This window comes from Gigantopelta aegis, chromosome 1 (genome assembly GCF_016097555.1).
Source record: "Gigantopelta aegis isolate Gae_Host chromosome 1, Gae_host_genome, whole genome shotgun sequence".
NCBI lineage: Eukaryota > Metazoa > Mollusca > Gastropoda > Neomphalida > Peltospiridae > Gigantopelta > Gigantopelta aegis.
The window spans coordinates 9,019,089-9,037,249 of NC_054699.1; the positions used below are offsets into that span (position 1 = coordinate 9,019,089).

An 18,161-nucleotide genomic window follows, 5' to 3' on the forward strand; every position below is an offset into this window, starting at 1 on the left:
TTGACACTACTGATTCCAATGTATGTCTCTGTAGAAAAAGTAAAAATCTATCATTTTACACCACTTTGCTGAACCTTTCAAAACCAAAACACAGAAGAAAAACCCCCAGATGATATTCTACCATCTAAAACACTTATTAAAGCAAAGAAATGGACAATACCTCTCCTTCTTGTCTTTCTTCACTGGGACGGACGTGTGGGAGAAATTCTTGTGGGGAGGCTTCACGATGTTCCGACACTTCTTTGGACCTCAACGCCTTCTGTAATTGTTGTATTTCCAACTGTAGTCGAAGGTTTTCACTTTCCGACATGTCGAGTTGTCTCTGTACATGTTTCAAAGTCATGCTCTGCTCCTCTTGTAGTGACCGCAGTTTTTCCTGGTTAGATGGAGAACAATACTGGATTAGTCTAATTAATATTCAGTAATATATTTTTTTTTTAAAGTTTCAAAATGGAAATTAAGGAGGAATTTTTATTACTTTTTATCGATGTCAAATTTGTTGTTTTAGAATGTTAGTGTTTGTATATTCAATGTTTCTGGACATCTTAATATTTGTAGTAGCCCACACTGTAGTTGAACTCCAAATAATTTATAGGTACAAAAATGGACAAAACTTGGAGTGAACCAAACCAGCGAAGTCCAGTTGTGGTGCACTGGTTGGAACGAGAAAAACAAAAATCAGTTAAATGGGTCCATTGAGGTGGTTTGATCCTGCGACGCAAGCATCACAAGTGAGTAATCAACTGACTGAGCTAAATCCCGTCCCATTTGTGTTGGATTACAGGATAAATAAAATAACCAGTTACTGCCTTAAGATATCGGCTTTATCCTTGCTCAGGTCAAATGTGAAAAAAACATGTCACAATATTAATCCAGTTTATAGAATTAATAATGTAAAATATTTGAACAATGGTGGCAAACAGGGGACTGAAGTTTACTTTGAAGGAGAGTGTGAGAGATTCGTTCTGTGACGTGAGCTGGTCGATCGTCTCTTTGTGTTGTAACTCCATCTGTTTTTTCTCCAGCGATATCTCCTCCAGTCTGGAAAACAAAACACATCAAGCATTACAGAACACAACATCTGGCCCTGTGCTTATAAAACTTAGTCTAGACTCAAGACTCTAACAGAATCCGAGACTTTAACGCCAAGGCAATGCCATACAAATTGCATGTGTTCAATGAAAGATATTTTTGGACCAATCCTTGGGATATGGGGGAAGTGCCATTGACAAGAAGTTGGGTTAAATATTTGTGAAAACAAATAATCAGATGCTTGTAATTCCTAATCTTTTTTCAAATAATATGATGGCAAGGTTATAGAAATATGCTCAACTTCCGAAAACACAAAAAACCTAGCAAAAAAAAAAAAATACAAAAAAAAAAACACTCCACCTTTTTCTGAATCCTGCGTCCTTGTTCTCTAGATCCTGAATTAGTTGCAGCAGACGGTTGTGTTCCTCCTGTAACTGTTCAGCATCACTCTGTGACAGCGACAGTTTATCACTGCAAGATAAAAAACATTTCAAGATCACAATTCAACAAAACTGCTAACAAAATGATAACAAAAAATGTACGACAGTTTGTCCCCAGTGATTTCTACTTCTCTGGGATAAGGGGGTGAGCATTAGATTTTATACCTGCTTCAACATCAAGTAAAATTTGGTCAACTTCAATCCTGGTTATCCTCAATTTCACTTCCTGTAAATATACTATGTATTACGTCATGAATGTATTGCAAATGACAAAAACTGTGTGTAGAAAGTATTGTGATGTCAACTGACGAGTTATATCACCAGACACAAGCATGTTGTTTTAGCTAAGAGTTGATCATACCATGTATTGTTTTAATTAATGGGGAAGCTGGCTTTTGGTGTTACACGAGCACATAACATCATTTTACTTGCCACGAATAACATTTTCCAGTGAATAATTGGTAGACTGATAATTGCAAAGTGAAAGCACTATTCTCTATTGTGTATGGAAAGTACTGCGCACGGTAATTCCTTGCAGTTTTCGCAGAACTTTGAAGCTCACAAAACTTTCTAGATTTACAGTATTTGCAAGATGGTATTTGATAAAATCTCACCTAGCTTCCTGGAGTCGAGTCTTCAGCTGCTCCACTGCATGTTCAAGTCGCTGTCTGTACAATTAAAAAAAAAAAAACATTAGACATTTCACAACTATAGAAAACCACCACTACATGTTTTCACTGACACATCTGTGCAAGAGAACACTGTGTAATATTTTTGGTATCATACAGCAATTTCCAACATCCAATATGATATTATTTTAAAGACATCCGATTGGTTGCTCCATGGTGATGTATTGGGACACCAGTGTAATATCATCAAATGAAATAAGCACAACCAAAAGTGATTGTTCTGTAATGTATAAGTTAACCTAGAATTTTGACTGCTCTGTTAACTGCAAGCACAAGTATAGTCAGTATGTCTTAGCTGGAAAACATATTTACATTTTGTTAAACCTGGTCTTTGAGGATAATATGTAAGAAACGTGTTAAGATACCATTTATCATACAACTCATTAAAAAACGTATTCAACTTGTTTTTGTTTATGAAATATTTTAAAAAAGGAAAAAAAAGAAATAGTTGTCCATACTTCTCCATCTTTTCCACTTCTGTGTTCGTATCCTGGGGAGTCTTTACTTTCTGTTGTTTGAGCACACTGTGAGCACGAACCTGAAATCAAGTAACTGTAGACAATTCAACACATCACAAAGGTTATCTTACACAAAATAGTTAGGGTGAAACAGATGACCGTTAAGCCAAAATTGTTCTATGTATGGAGTCAGGAAAATGTATTTCACAAGACATAAAGGTTTCATATGCAAGGCACCGACATCAGATCTTTGATATGTGGCATCGAAAAACACATTTTACAGTAGATCTTTAAAGACATCTGATTCAATGTTCTGTTAAAGTATCTCTAGAAACTGGTTTAAGAATAGCAACATTATTCAGCACAAGTGCTATCATAACTCTTTTCAATATTTTATTTCAAAATCAATGTAATCAAAAATAGATACATATCTAATCTACAAACTTGATATGTATTTCCAACATTTACAGATATTTTACTACCAAAGAAAAGGGATCTTTTATATGCACCATCCCACAGACAAGATAGTACATAACACGGCCTTTGATATACCAGTCTTCAGTATGATATGGCCTTCAGTATATATAGCAGTCATGGAGGAATAAATATATCAATGACTGTTCAGAGACACCACAACACAATGCCTATAAGAGACCATGTACAAATTTCAAATGTTACACGTTTTACCTTGTAGCTGTCATATTCTGCTTGGACAGCCTTCAGCTCACTTGCTGCAATGTCAAGGTCATCCTGTAAAGTCTGGACACGACTCTCCAGTGACCGCACGGTCCGATGGTTAGCATCCTGAATACTGCGCACTTTGTCTTGGAGCCGACTGTTTTCTCCAGCCATCTCAGATAGCTGAATCTGTTAAAATAATGAATGTTTACATCTCAGCAAACATTTTGTTTTCAAATGTTTGATTACCGACATTTCTAGTCAATTGAAATTGATTAGCAACTACTGTTTAATGATTTAAAATTGTATAATGACCACTGAAACTTGCATAGCAAATCACAACACAATAAAAAAACTAAATGTTTCCAACATCTATACAAATGTCCACTAGATACCATTTGTCTTATGAGCAATTTCCAGTGAGTGAAAGTAAGTTAGATACATTCAGAAACCATAGGCTGTAAGATAAATGGTTACTAATAGGCATTACAACATCATCTTTCTTACCAAGCCTGAACAAAAGTCAATTTAAACCATAGAAATGGTTAGATCTTTTATACATATATATATATATATATATCTATAGAGGTTATTACCAGAGTGTTTTTCGGTATCGTCAATATCATATATTAGGAATAAAATTGCCAGAGGCTCGCATAATGCATTATTTTTATTCCTAATATATGATATTGACGATACCGAAATACACGAGGGTAATAATCTCTATCATATAAGCTCAAGCTTAATACAACGTGTTTTTGTAAACTGTACACGCAACTTTAATTCCAGTCCGCCATTACTAGATATTCAAATGACGTAAGAATATGTGGCGTAGTGTATTTTTGAATGGAAATGACGTCAAACTCGAATGACGTCATTTTGGATATCCTTACATCAAAATAAAGTTATGCCTAACATTGGGGTTTTTCTGAATGCTGGACAGCTTTCAGTGTCAAATTGCCATTGAAATGTTTTTATTTGATGACTATGAATGCATACGTCAATCATGGAGTGTCACCCAAGTACGTTTGCTTAAATGTCAATAAACCTAGTGCCGAGACCTCAATTAATTTACATCTAATCTGCAAAGTTATCAAATTCTTAAAGTATGTGATCTGAAAAAAAAAAACATACTTTGATTGCACTGAAAATGTAAGATATTATATGATAAATATATAAATATATATATATATATATATATATATATATATATATATATAATGTCACTTTGTCATGGTAAATGGGTCCGAACCAAAATAGTAACTGTTGTAGTTCATCAAGAAATTAAAAGCACTCCCAAATTTCTAATAACGGTAGGAATAGTCACGTTTTGCTAAACAATTCTCAAATACTGGGTATGTTTGCCTCTCTCACTATTTGCCTTCAATCTGAACAGAGACAGATAGCTGAGCTGTTTGCCTAGGACAATGTACTTGATTCATAATTGAATATATATACGAAATTTAAATATAAAAAGTTAAGTTTGTTTTGTTTAACACCACCACTGGAGCACATTGATTTATTAATCATTGGCAATTGGATGTAATTTTGACATTTAGTCTAAAAGAGGAAACCTGCTACATTTATCTTTTATATATCCCACAGAAAGGATTGCACATACCACAGCCTTTAATATACCATTAGTCTAAGAGCACATGGATTAATTATTAGCTATTGGATGTCAAACATTTGGTTATTCTGACATGTAATTCTCAGAAGAAGCCTGCTACATTTTTCTATTAGGATCAAGGTATCTATTATATATACTTTCCCAGAGACAGGACTGCACATACCACAGCCTTTGATATACCAAGGTAGTTCAATACCAGGCCCGTAGCCAGGATTTTGAGAGGGGGGGGGGGGTGTTTAGGCTTATGGTGAGGTACAAATTTTGCGTTGACGAATATTGAAAAAAATAGTCACCCGACCCCCCCCATTGGCTACAAGCCTGAATCCTATGACTCAAGCACTGTACTGATTGACCTAGATTCCAGCCCTTATAAAAGCTATGAATATACCCATCTCCTCAGGTTAGCACCCCAGGGCAAGCACTGTACTGATTGACCTAGATTCCAGCCCTTATAAAAACTATGAATATACCCATCTCCTCAGGTTAGCACCCCAGGCAAGCACTGTACTGACTGACCTAGATTCCAGCCCTTATAAAAGCTATGAATATACCCATCTCCTCAGGTTAGCACCCCAGGCAAGCACTGTACTGATTGACCTAGATTCCAGCCCTTATAAAAGCTATGAATATACCCATCTCCTCAGGTTAGCACCCCAGGCAAGCACTGTACTGACTGACCTAGATTCCAGCCCTTATAAAAGCTATGAATATACCCATCTCCTCAGGTTAGCACCCCAGGGCAAGCACTGTACTGACTGACCTAGATTCCAGCCCTTATAAAAGCTATGAATATACCCATCTCCTCAGGTTAGCACCCCAGGGCAAGCACTGTACTGATTGACCTAGATTCCAGCCCTTATAAAAACTATGAATATACCCATCTCCTCAGGTTAGCACCCCAGGCAAGCACTGTACTGATTGACCTAGATTCCAGCCCTTATAAAAGCTATGAATATACCCATCTCCTCAGGTTAGCACCCCAGGGCAAGCACTGTATTGACTGACCTAGATTCCAGCCCTTATAAAAGCTATGAATATACCCATCTCCTCAAGTCAGCACCCCAGGCAAGCACTGTACTGACTGACCTAGATTCCAGCCCTTATAAAAGCTATGAATATACCCATCTCCTCAGGTTAGCACCCAGGGCAAGCACTGTACTGACTGACCTAGATTCCAGCCCTTATAAAAGCTATGAATATACCCATCTCCTCAGGTTAGCACCCAGGGCAAGCACTGTACTGACTGACCTAGATTCCAGCCCTTATAAAAGCTATGGATATACCCATCTCCTCAGGTTAGCACCCCAGGCAAGCACTGTACTGACTGACCTAGATTCCAGCCCTTATAAAAGCTATGAATATACCCATCTCCTCAGGTTAGCACCCCAGGCAAGCACTGTACTGACTGACCTAGATTCCAGCCCTTATAAAAGCTATGAATATACCCATCTCCTCAGGTTAGCACCCCAGGCAAGCACTGTACTGACTGACCTAGATTCCAGCCCTTATAAAAGCTATGAATATACCCATCTCCTCAGGTTAGCACCCCAGGCAAGCACTGTACTGACTGACCTAGATTCCAGCCCTTATAAAAGCTATGAATATACCCATCTCCTCAGGTTAGCACCCCAGGCAAGCACTGTACTGACTGACCTAGATTCCAGCCCTTATAAAAGCTATGAATATACCCATCTCCTCAGGTTAGCACCCCAGGCAAGCACTGTACTGACTGACCTAGATTCCAGCCCTTATAAAAGCTATGAATATACCCATCTCCTCAGGTTAGCACCCCAGGCAAGCACTGTACTGACTGACCTAGATTCCAGCCCTTATAAAAGCTATGAATATACCCATCTCCTCAGGTTAGCACCCCATGCAAGCACTGTACTGACTGACCTAGATTCCAGCCCTTATAAAAGCTATGAATATACCCATCTCCTCAGGTTAGCACCCCAGGCAAGCACTGTACTGACTGACCTAGATTCCAGCCCTTATAAAAGCTATGAATATACCCATCTCCTCAGGTTAGCACCCCAGGCAAGCACTGTACTGACTGACCTAGATTCCAGCCCTTATAAAAGCTATGAATATACCCATCTCCTCAGGTTAGCACCCAGGGCAAGCACTGTACTGACTGACCTAGATTCCAGCCCTTATAAAAGCTATGAATATACCCATCTCCTCAGGTTAGCACCCCAGGCAAGCACTGTACTGACTGACCTAGATTCCAGCCCTTATAAAAGCTATGAATATACCCATCTCCTCAGGTTAGCACCCCAGGCAAGCACTGTACTGACTGACCTAGATTCCAGCCCTTATAAAAGCTATGAATATACCCATCTCCTCAGGTTAGCACCCCAGGCAAGCACTGTACTGACTGACCTAGATTCCAGCCCTTATAAAAGCTATGAATATACCCATCTCCTCAGGTTAGCACCCCGGGCAAGCACTGTACTGACTGACCTAGATTCCAGCCCTTATAAAAGCTATGAATATACCCATCTCCTCAGGTTAGCACCCCAGGGCAAGCACTGTATTGACTGACCTAGATTCCAGCCCTTATAAAAGCTATGAATATACCCATCTCCTCAGGTTAGCACCCCAGGCAAGCACTGTACTGACTGACCTAGATTCCAGCCCTTATAAAAGCTATGAATATACCCATCTCCTCAGGTTAGCACCCCAGGCAAGCACTGTACTGACTGACCTAGATTCCAGCCCTTATAAAAGCTATGAATATACGCATCTCCTCAGGTTAGCACCCCAGGGCAAGCACTGTACTGATTGACCTAGATTCCAGCCCTTATAAAAACTATGAATATACCCATCTCCTCAAGTTAGCACCCCAGGCAAGCACTGTACTGACTGACCTAGATTCCAGCCCTTATAAAAGCTATGAATATACGCATCTCCTCAGGTTAGCACCCCAGGCAAGCACTGTACTGACTGACCTAGATTCCAGCCCTTATAAAAGCTATGAATATACCCATCTCCTCAGGTTAGCACCCAGGGCAAGCACTGTACTGACTGACCTAGATTCCAGCCCTTATAAAAGCTAACCTTGTATTCTTCTACTTGTTGTGTCACATGTTCCATCTGACCTTGAACTTGGGCAACAGATGTCCGATGTTCTGATTCCTGTTAAATAGCAATGTGAAACATGATCAAAACTACTTTTTTTCTTTTTTTTTGTGAGTTACCAATACTTTTAAAAATTATTTTGAAAGAATAAAGGCAAAAATGCTGTGTATTATAAAAAATATATTGAATTCCGTTAACTTGCATTCCTGGATACTAGCTATGTTTCTAGATACAAAATCTTATGTTTATTAAAGGAATAATACTGAACATTGCACACTCTTTAATTTAACCTTCGATATTGGCCAAAATATATATTCACATAATATGTGAGTCCAACTCAAATTTCAAGCTGTTAAATAATTCAAGACACTGAAATATTGATGGTTTTAATTACACATCAATTTAACGATAATCAACATAATCAGTGTTCTCGTTGCTCCATTTAAGCTGGGCGGCCCTCCCTGCTATTGCATTTTGCCTCCCTCCTTTCACTTTTTCCACCCTCCTTTATTTTTCTGCGCCCCTCTTTATTTTCCAGCACCATACTATATTTTCCAGCACCTATCTCCGCTATTTCCAAATGCACACTTTTTTCCACACATTAAAAAACCACAACGATCAGTCTGCCCACTGGACATCAAAGGAAACAAGCCACGTTGTGTACGAAAAAGAAACTGACGAAACATTTACGACGGTTACCGTAACATAATTTAATAGTATTTTTAACAGCCTCTATTTTGTCCTATACCTGTATCCATTTGTATGTTTAATACAAACAATAAAAGTTATATTTTATTTGAGCAATGAAAATAGTTTTATTTTTTATGGATTCAGCAATCTCCGACTGGAAAAAACTCACTTATTTGGCGCCAAGTTTGTCACGTGATCAGAACGGTCACTCTGTCTTTTGTTTCCACTAACTGTCGTCTGATATTTTGTCCTCAGTTACAGATATAATTGATTGTAACTGACGATTTTTACTTTCTGTCATTCTGTTTATCCAGCAGTTCTTATAACATATTGTAAACTTTTCATTTTGGGGGGATATCACCGCTTATAAAATCAACAGAAGTGGTAGTGTTTGGCATTAAAATCATTCATCTTGGGTGCCAAATAATATATACACCGCCACTACAAAAACGAAACTACTTTTTATTAGTTGGCGATATTTTATCACAGCGATCGATTCATTCGATGAAGATGGGAATAACAAAACAAAAATTCGACATTAGGGGATCACACAAATGTCTTTTTTCTTTTTCGTATATCTTGAAATCTTTATTAAAATAATAATATTACACACACATTTTTCTATCTTTTTTTTTTTTTTTCTTTTTTTGAAGGGTGTGGTGCTGTGTGGCTGCCCTCCTTTAATTTTCACCCAGCGAGAACACTGATAATTACACACAAAAACTTAATTAAAATTAAGAATAAAACACCCAGCTAAATTTTTGAAATAACATACATATTTAAAACCTGATTAACTTTAACAGATCTAGAACTAAGTGTTTACAAACCAGTTTCTTTGCTTCTGCCAGATCTTTCTTGGTCTTCACCAGCAGCTGTTTCAACTTGTTTCCCCGGTCCTCCGCCTGAACCCTCTGCTCGTCAATAGCCTCTGGAGATAAAACATTAAAAAACAGTCAAGAAAAGTCAAGCAATAACTATTACATAACCGTACTTTCCTGCATACTGCCCATGGGCTGTTTTAAAATACCTAAAAACAAACACCACCTGCAAAATGTTTGACAGTGTGGACTATTTGTCCATTTCTGTTTAGCTTTTGTTCGTGAGATACATTTTAAAACAACTTGTAAGATAAATATTATCTAACAATCACTACATGTAGCATTCTTCATTTATATATCAAAGGCTGTGGTATGTGCTATCCTGTCTATGGGATGGTGCATATAAAAGATCCCTTGCTGCTAATCGAAAAGAGTAGCCCATGAAGTGGCAACAGCGGGTTTTCTGTCTCATTATCTGAGTGGTCCTTAACCATATGTCTGATGCTATATAACTGTAATTAAAATGTATTGAGTGCGTTGTTAAATAAAACATTTCCTTCCTTCCTTCTTCATTTATACACACCCCACTCATAAGAGAAAATTTTAATTAATGTATGCATATTATTTAAAGTACAGTCACACAACCCGCAATGCGAGCAATATTGGAAAAGCCTTAATAAAAACATGCCTCTAAAAACTGTGAATATGCTAGTTTAGTTTGCTTAGATTTTGTAACGTATCTATGCATGTGACTTCACATGATGTGACGTCAAAGGTTATGATCTGCTAGCATATGACTTTGTAACGTATCTATGCACGTGACTTCACATGATGTGACGTCAAAGGTTATGATCTGCTAGCATATGATTTTGTAACGTATCTATGCATGTGACTTCACATGATGTGACGTCAAAGGTTATGATCTGCTAGCATATGACTTTGTAACGTATCTATGCACGTGACTTCACATGATGTGACGTCAAAGGTTATGATCTGCTAGCATATGATTTTGTAACGTATCTATGCATGTGACTTCAAATGATGCCACGTCAAAGGTTATGATCTGCTAGCATATGATTTTGTAACGTATCTATGCATGTGACTTCACATGATGTGACGTCAAAGGTTATGATCTGCTAGCATATGACTTTGTAACGTATCTATGCATGTGACTTCACATGATGTTACGTCAAAGGTTATGATCTGCTAGCATATGATTTTGTAACGTATCTATGCACGTGACTTCACATGATGTGATGCCAAAGGTTATGATCTGCTAGCATATGACTCTGTAACGTATCTATGCACGTGACTTCACATGATGTGACGTCAAAGGTTATGATCTGCTAGCATATGATTTTGTAACATATCTATGCACGTAACTTCACATGATGTGACGCCAAAGGTTATGATCTGCTAGCATATGACTTTGTAACGTATCTATGCACGTGACGTCACATGATGTGACGTCAAAGGTTATGATCTGCTAGCATATGAAAGGTATCTATGCACGTGACTTCACATGATTTGATGTCAAAGGTTATGATCTGCTAGCATATGATTTTGTAACGTATCTATGCACGTGACTTCACATGATGTGATGCCAAAGGTTATGATCTGCTAGCATATGACTTTGTAACGTATCTATGCACGTGACTTCACATGATGTGACGTCAAAGGTTATGATCTGCTAGCATATGATTTTGTAATGTATCTATGCATATGACTTTGCTTTAATCAGTTAGACACAGTGGTTGTGGGATAAAATCAGTTTCTTACACACCCGTTGGTGAGAACATCATTGGTTATTTTTGATAACATATAGTGTTAACACACATGTGTGTGATAACACTTTAAAGACATACAACTGGCTGCTCCTAGGTGATGATCAGGTCACCAATGTCATACCATCCAATGGAAAAAAAAACACAGTCGTATTGATCACTCTGTGAGGTACATGTTAACCAGAAATTTACTTGTCTGTAACGCACAAGTTAACTATAAGAGCTAGGGCTGTACATAGGTTTTAGTTGGAAAATGTGTTTAAATTTATTTTGAAACTGTTTTCTGAAGACATGTAAGAAATAGAACACAACATTCGTGTCCATTAGATACCAGTTATCTTACAACTCTTTGTTTAAAAACGTATCCAACTTGCTTTCGCTCATGATACATTTTTTAATCAACTCATTGTAAGATAAACGGTATCTAATGGCCGATCATGTAGTATTCTCTGTGTAAAGCGAGCACCAACCAATCTGATCCTGGAGCGTGGCCACCCTCTCCTCTAGTCGCGCTATCTCCGTCTTCAGACCGGCTATCTCCTCGTCTCTCTGTGACAGCTGGCCGTTCAGCGTCTGCACTGTGCGTTCATAGTCTGCGATCTCCAGATCCATCATACTGCTCTGGTTTGCCTCCTGTCCACCAGAAAGAAAAGGAATGTTAGTTTAACAATACCACAGAATATTTAGGAAATAATCATATGAAGATTTTCGATTTGTTGCTGTCATTGTCTATTTGACGCCCACATTTTGTTTTGAAAAATATATCATAGATCGTACATGTAAACAAATTCATATTACAGTGCTGCTTTGATTTCTGTCCACCAGAAAGAAAAGGAATGTTAGTTTAATAATGCCTTAGAACATTCAGGAGATATCCATATGAAGCTTTTAGATTTGTTGATGTTATTGTCTATATGATGCACACAAATGTCAATTTTGACTGCAGTCATTAGCCAGAGATAAAAAATGAAACATAGATGTAAAAAAAATTCATATGACAGTGTTTATAGTTTGAAAATCGTTGGTGAGCAATAATTTGCTATCCTGAAACTATGTAAGAGAGCAACTGCTCTCAGTGTCAAATTCACAATAATTCTGAGTAAAATAAAATAGCGATACCAGCGTATTTTTTGCCCACGCAGAAATCATTTTGAGTGAGCATACATGAGCAGAAGCAATCACTCGTGTCAAACCATAAGACCTGATATGGTTTTGTCCACTGTAAACCGTAATATTTTTCCATGAAAAGATCTATTACCAATTGAAACTCTCTTATTTCTGGGAACAAATACCTGATTATATTCCAACTATAGACCCTAGAACAGTTAATTTGGCCTGTTCTACTTTCTAATAAAATCACTTTCTAATTATGTCAATATATTTGCAGGTGTTATTGTCAATTTGATGCCAGCAAAACATCTTTATTAAAACATACTCACCATCAGTTTACAGTTTAAACTACAGCTATTTGAGAAAAAGAGAATTAATCAAGTTGTAACAACAGAGAAAGAGAAACAAAATTTACAGCTATCTGCACTTTTCATAGACAGAACAGTATATTATACAATGGCCATTGATGTACCAGTTATAAGACATTGGTTAATACAGGGAAAAAATCAACCTCAGTCCAGTTAAAATGTTCGATCCCGCAACCACTAGCATCTTAATTACAGAAATTTACCTGTTTTGCTTCATCGAACTTCAGCTTGAGTTTTTTCACCTCACCCTCTAACTGAGTGACCTGCTGTCGGTATTTGTCAACCTCCTGATTCAGTCGGTTTTCAACCTCCTTCGCTTTATTGTTATCCTAATTGAAAGTTAATAACACAATACAATTATTATAATTTTTCCACACTACAGTTGTGTTAGTAAGTTTACAAACCAGAATAATCTGTGACTAAACAATTGTAAAAAAAAAAGAATTAGATTCTAAAACAATTTTTTAGTCTGAATTCATATAATTTGAACTTGTATTAAACTATATCATTAAGTTTATGCTTACAGTTTATCCCCATTCAAATTGAATAAAATCAGTGAAGATACGTATTAAACATTTCACATCTATTACTTTTTAACATTAATTTTTCAATGTTATTTAAAATGTGTAACACTTAAACACAAATATATCAGTGGCAAAAAACATATGGCATGTAAAAGAGCAATAAAAATTATACCATTGGTCTGTGTGAGTAGTGTTGTGTTTTATTTGCAATTTTCATAATTTAAATTTAACAAATGAAAATAGTTAGGAATCCAAGAAAAATAAGTATACACTTGTATATTTAGATTCACGAAGACAGGAAATTTCCAGCCTTTGAGATATAAGTTTGTCAGACTCTAGCCAAAGCTCATCTCAAGACACAATTATTTTATTCATGTTTCTTTAAATATTACTTATTAAGGATAAAAGAATGAAGTTAGAGTTGTAGTGTTTTTCCAATGAGTGATTATAATCAAACATTATTAGCTGACCATAATGAAGAGTGATACAAATCTGTAATCAACTATCGCAGGAAATGTTAATTAATTCTTCCTACATTTTAGTTGATGGAATTGCTAGAAATATTCTTACATTTGTTTGTTTTCATACATAAAGAAAACAGATAGTGAACAAGTATTAAAGATAAAATGACACAATAATAGGTGCATGATTGTAATAAATAAACGTTTTTCTTGAGATTGTATACCTCTAACTGATTGTATAACCTGAAATTGTTCAGTTGATCAAAAATTATTATAACTGATGACTGATGATGAAATTTCAATCAATCTCCAATACTAGAAAGCACAAATTTTCTCTTTGAATCCTAACATACAATAACAGTAAATTTGCATGGACCGTGGAACAGGTGGGGACACTGTGGCCATGGCCTCCTGCACTTCTCCTTGTTACTGTGCACTGTATTTTAAAAACCTTGGTTCTTCAAAAGTTTGTTTGGTTTAGCAACACCACTAGAGTACATTGATATATATATATTAATTATCGACTATTGGATGTAATTGATGGTAATTTTGATATATAGTCAGGGAGGAAATATGCTAAGTTTGTTTCATTAGTAGCATGGGATCTTTTATATGCACCATCCCACAGACAGAATAGCATATACCACTGCATTTGATATACCAGTCGTGGTGCATTGGCTAGATTGAAAAATAGCTCACTGGACCCACCAACAGAGATCGATCCTAGACCGACTGTGCATCAAGCGAGTGTTTTACCACTGGGCTACGTCCCGCCCTGATTCTTTAAATACATGTATTTTTATCCCCTAGACCATTGAAGTGTTAGTGCCTCCACCCCCACCCCTACCCCTTTCAAATACATGTATTTTTATCCCCCACACCATTGAAGTATTAGTGCCTCCACCCCCACCCCTTTCAAATACATGTATTTTTATCCCCCAGACCATTGAAGTGGTAGTGCCTCCACCCCCACCCCTACCCCTTTCAAATACATGTCACAGGCCCTAAAATATACCTCTTGTCTCTCTTTGATGAGTTCGTCAAGCTGGATCCTCAGAGCGACCAGCTCGGTCTGTGTGACCTTCGTCTTGGCCTTGTGTTCATCAGCGCCACTCTCCTGGCTCTGAATGCAAAGGAAAGGAATGTTTGTTTAACAACTGAGCAACTTTTAAACTTCAGGTTGTATACCACCATTAATTACTCCATGCATTTTAATACAATTTCGATGTCAGAATATATTCTGTGAAAAATAGGGCAATGTTGATAGTAGGCCTCTGAAAATTGTGACAAAGATCAGTTGTCCACATTGGAAGGAAAGAAGAAAATGGTTTATTTAACGACACACTCAACACATTTTATTTACGGTTATATGGCGTCGGACATATCGTTAAGGACCACACAGATATTGAGCGAGGAAACACGCTGTTGCCACTTCATGAGATACTCTTTTCGATTAGTAGCAAGGGATCTTTTATATGCACCATCCCATAGACAGGACAGCACATACCACTTCGATGTACCAGTTGTGGTGCACTGGCTGGAGCGAGAAATAGCCCAATGGGCCCACTGACAGGGATTCAGCTCAAACCGACTGCACATCAAGAAAGCACTTTACCACTGGGCTACATCCCACCCCTTGTTCACATTTCTCACACAAATCTAATTTTACATAAAGGGATTTTCTCATTATGCGATTAGTCTCAGCAACTTTTAAATTAAATTAGAATTAAACTAGATTAAATTCCATTTTAAATCTAATTTAAATTTATTTAATTCTAATATAAATATATTTAATTCTAATATAAATATATTTAATTCTAATTTAAATTTATTTATTTCTAATTTAATTTTATTTAAATCTAATTTAATTCTAATTTAATTTTATATAATTTTTTTTTTTTACATTCATTACAATATAACGTCATTCCATTGGTTCAGATGTAGCAACTAGCAACAGCAGCTATCTGGGCTCTGTCCAGGACAGTGGGTTAGTTGTTAGTGGGTTAGTTGTTAGTGGGTTAGTTGTTAGTGAGAGAGAAGAGGGTGTAGTGGTCTTACACCTACCCATCGAGTCGTTAAAACTCGTTCTGGGTGGGAGCCGGTACTGGGCTGCGAACCCGGTACCTACCAGCCTTATGTCCAATGGCTTAACCACGACACCACCAAAGCTGGTTGGGTTCTGGTCAAAAAAACGTTTGTTTAGTTTTAACGACACCACTAGAGCACACAGATTTACTAATCATCATCTACTGGATGTCAAACATTTGGTTATTCTGACATATAATCTTAGAGAGGAAACCTGCTACATTTTTCCATTAACTGAATAAGTGAATCTGTCTGGTGATCCTGATAATCTGTATTACCTTAATTTGAGCAGTTAGCTGTTCTGTCTGCTGTGACAATAATCTGTCTTGTGATCCGGATATTAATGAATGAATGAATGTTTAACGACACCACAGCATAATCTGTACTACCTTAATTTGAGCAGTTAGCTGTTCTGTCTGCTGTGACAATAATCTGTCTTGTGATCCAGATATGAATGAATGAATGAATGAATGAATGAATGTTTAACGACACCCCAGCATAATCTGTATTACCTTAATTTAAGCAGTTAGCTGTTCTGTCTGCTGTGACAATAATCTGTCTTGTGATCCGGATATTAATGAATGAATGAATGTTTAACGACACCACAGCATAATCTGTACTACCTTAATTTGAGCAGTTAGCTGTTGTCTGCTGTGACAATAATCTGTCTTGTGATCCAGATATGAATGAATGAATGAATGAATGAATGTTTAACGACACCCCAGCATAATCTGTATTACCTTAATTTAAGCAGTTAGCTGTTCTGTCTGCTGTGACAATAATCTGTCTGGTGATCCGGATATTAATGAATGAATGAATGAATGTTTAATGAATGAATGTTTAACGACACCCCAACATAATCTGTATTACCTCAATTTGAGCAGTCAGCTGTTCTGTCTGCTGTGACAATAATCTGTCTGGTGATCCGGATATTAATGAATGAATGAATGTATGAATGAATGAATGTTTAATGAATGAATGTTTAACGACACCCCAGCATAATCTGTATTACTTAATTTGAGCAGTCAGCTGTTCTTGTGATTCGGATATTAATGAATGAATAAATGAATGAATGAATGAATGAATGAATGAATGAATGAATGAATGAATGAATGAATGAATGAATGAATGAATGAATGAATGAATGTTTAATGAAACCCCAGCATAATCTGTATTACCGTAATTTGAGCAGTCAGCTGTTCTTGTGATCCGATATATGAATGAATGAATGAATGAATGTATCTATGAATGAATGAATGAATGTTTAACGAAACCCCAGCATAATCTGTATTACCTTAATTTGAGCAGTCAGCTGTTCTATCTGCTGTGACAAGATTTCCTTCTGATCTTTCTCAGCTGCCAGCTCTTCCTGAACTTTGACCAGTTGCTGGGCAACCTGTTTGAAATCTCTCTCTGTCTGGACGCACTTCTGTTTCTGCTGGTCAAGGTCATCATGCAGATGGTCATAATCAGCTTGCAAGTTCTAAAACAATTTTTTTAAATTTTATTATGGTGGGTTTTTTTACATTTTAATACAAGAATTTTGTGGAATTAAAGGTCTCGTCTACCATAAACGTTTTCATTGCATGGTGATGAACATTTATAGGTGCAACTATAAACCAAGTTTTATTGATCTAGGACTTAACCTTCTGCCTACATATCTCGCCGACATCACGCCGTCAACATATTGCAGTGCATTCCCCAATTCATATTTCCTGCCGTTTTGCACACGTCATTCACCGGAAAGACTTGTATAACAGGAGCCATAAGACAACTCAGCTTCCTGTATGTTTAGGTTTTTGTTTTTCAAATGAAAACAGCTTGTAATTTTTAGTTTTTGGTTTTCGGCAAGTATTCGCTTGACAACAATGGTGGCAGGTCACGGTCATTTTCAGAGATCGATAGCTGACTGTGACAGCTAATTTGATAATTAATTTTATCATTTTACCAACAACGAAAATCACCAAATACTGGGATATGTATTTATAAATTAGTTAAGTGAGTATATGTGAGTAAAAGTTATAAACTTGTACCCACTCAACGTGGTTTTTGTCAAAAATTAATCCAGTAGTCCTAAAGGTTATTAGTTTGTGTATAACTGATCTAAACGTGAAACTTCAACGTCAAACTTTAATACAAAAAAAGGTGATGCTATTGCCGCTGCCATGGACTCAAGCTATTGGCTGATTTAACTAAGCCAATCACATGAGTCCTGGTCAGTGTCAAAGGTCAGTAATATCAGCAGGTAGCAAGTTACAATTACTGCCCAAAAGTACTGACTGGTAAAACCGACAGTGTATGCTTTGTTCAGTA

At 36.9% G+C, this 18,161-nt stretch overlaps 1 protein-coding gene across 2 annotated transcripts in view; it reads right to left on the reverse strand.

The window, feature by feature from the left end:
- Positions 1-18,161, reverse strand: part of LOC121370361 (GRIP and coiled-coil domain-containing protein 2-like) — a 52,491-nt gene that overhangs the window by 9,406 nt on the left and 24,924 nt on the right. For both annotated transcript variants that reach the window (XM_041495530.1, XM_041495538.1), the window contains exons 13-24: positions 17,143-17,331; positions 14,779-14,886; positions 12,982-13,107; positions 11,771-11,933; positions 9,526-9,626; positions 7,988-8,065; positions 3,307-3,486; positions 2,620-2,699; positions 2,087-2,140; positions 1,393-1,503; positions 939-1,041; positions 161-376 (exon numbers count right to left, since the gene is read on the reverse strand). In XM_041495530.1, the coding sequence (XP_041351464.1) occupies positions 161-376; positions 939-1,041; positions 1,393-1,503; positions 2,087-2,140; positions 2,620-2,699; positions 3,307-3,486; positions 7,988-8,065; positions 9,526-9,626; positions 11,771-11,933; positions 12,982-13,107; positions 14,779-14,886; positions 17,143-17,331 (1,509 nt within the window). The remainder of the gene's footprint in view (positions 1-160; positions 377-938; positions 1,042-1,392; positions 1,504-2,086; positions 2,141-2,619; positions 2,700-3,306; positions 3,487-7,987; positions 8,066-9,525; positions 9,627-11,770; positions 11,934-12,981; positions 13,108-14,778; positions 14,887-17,142; positions 17,332-18,161) is intronic.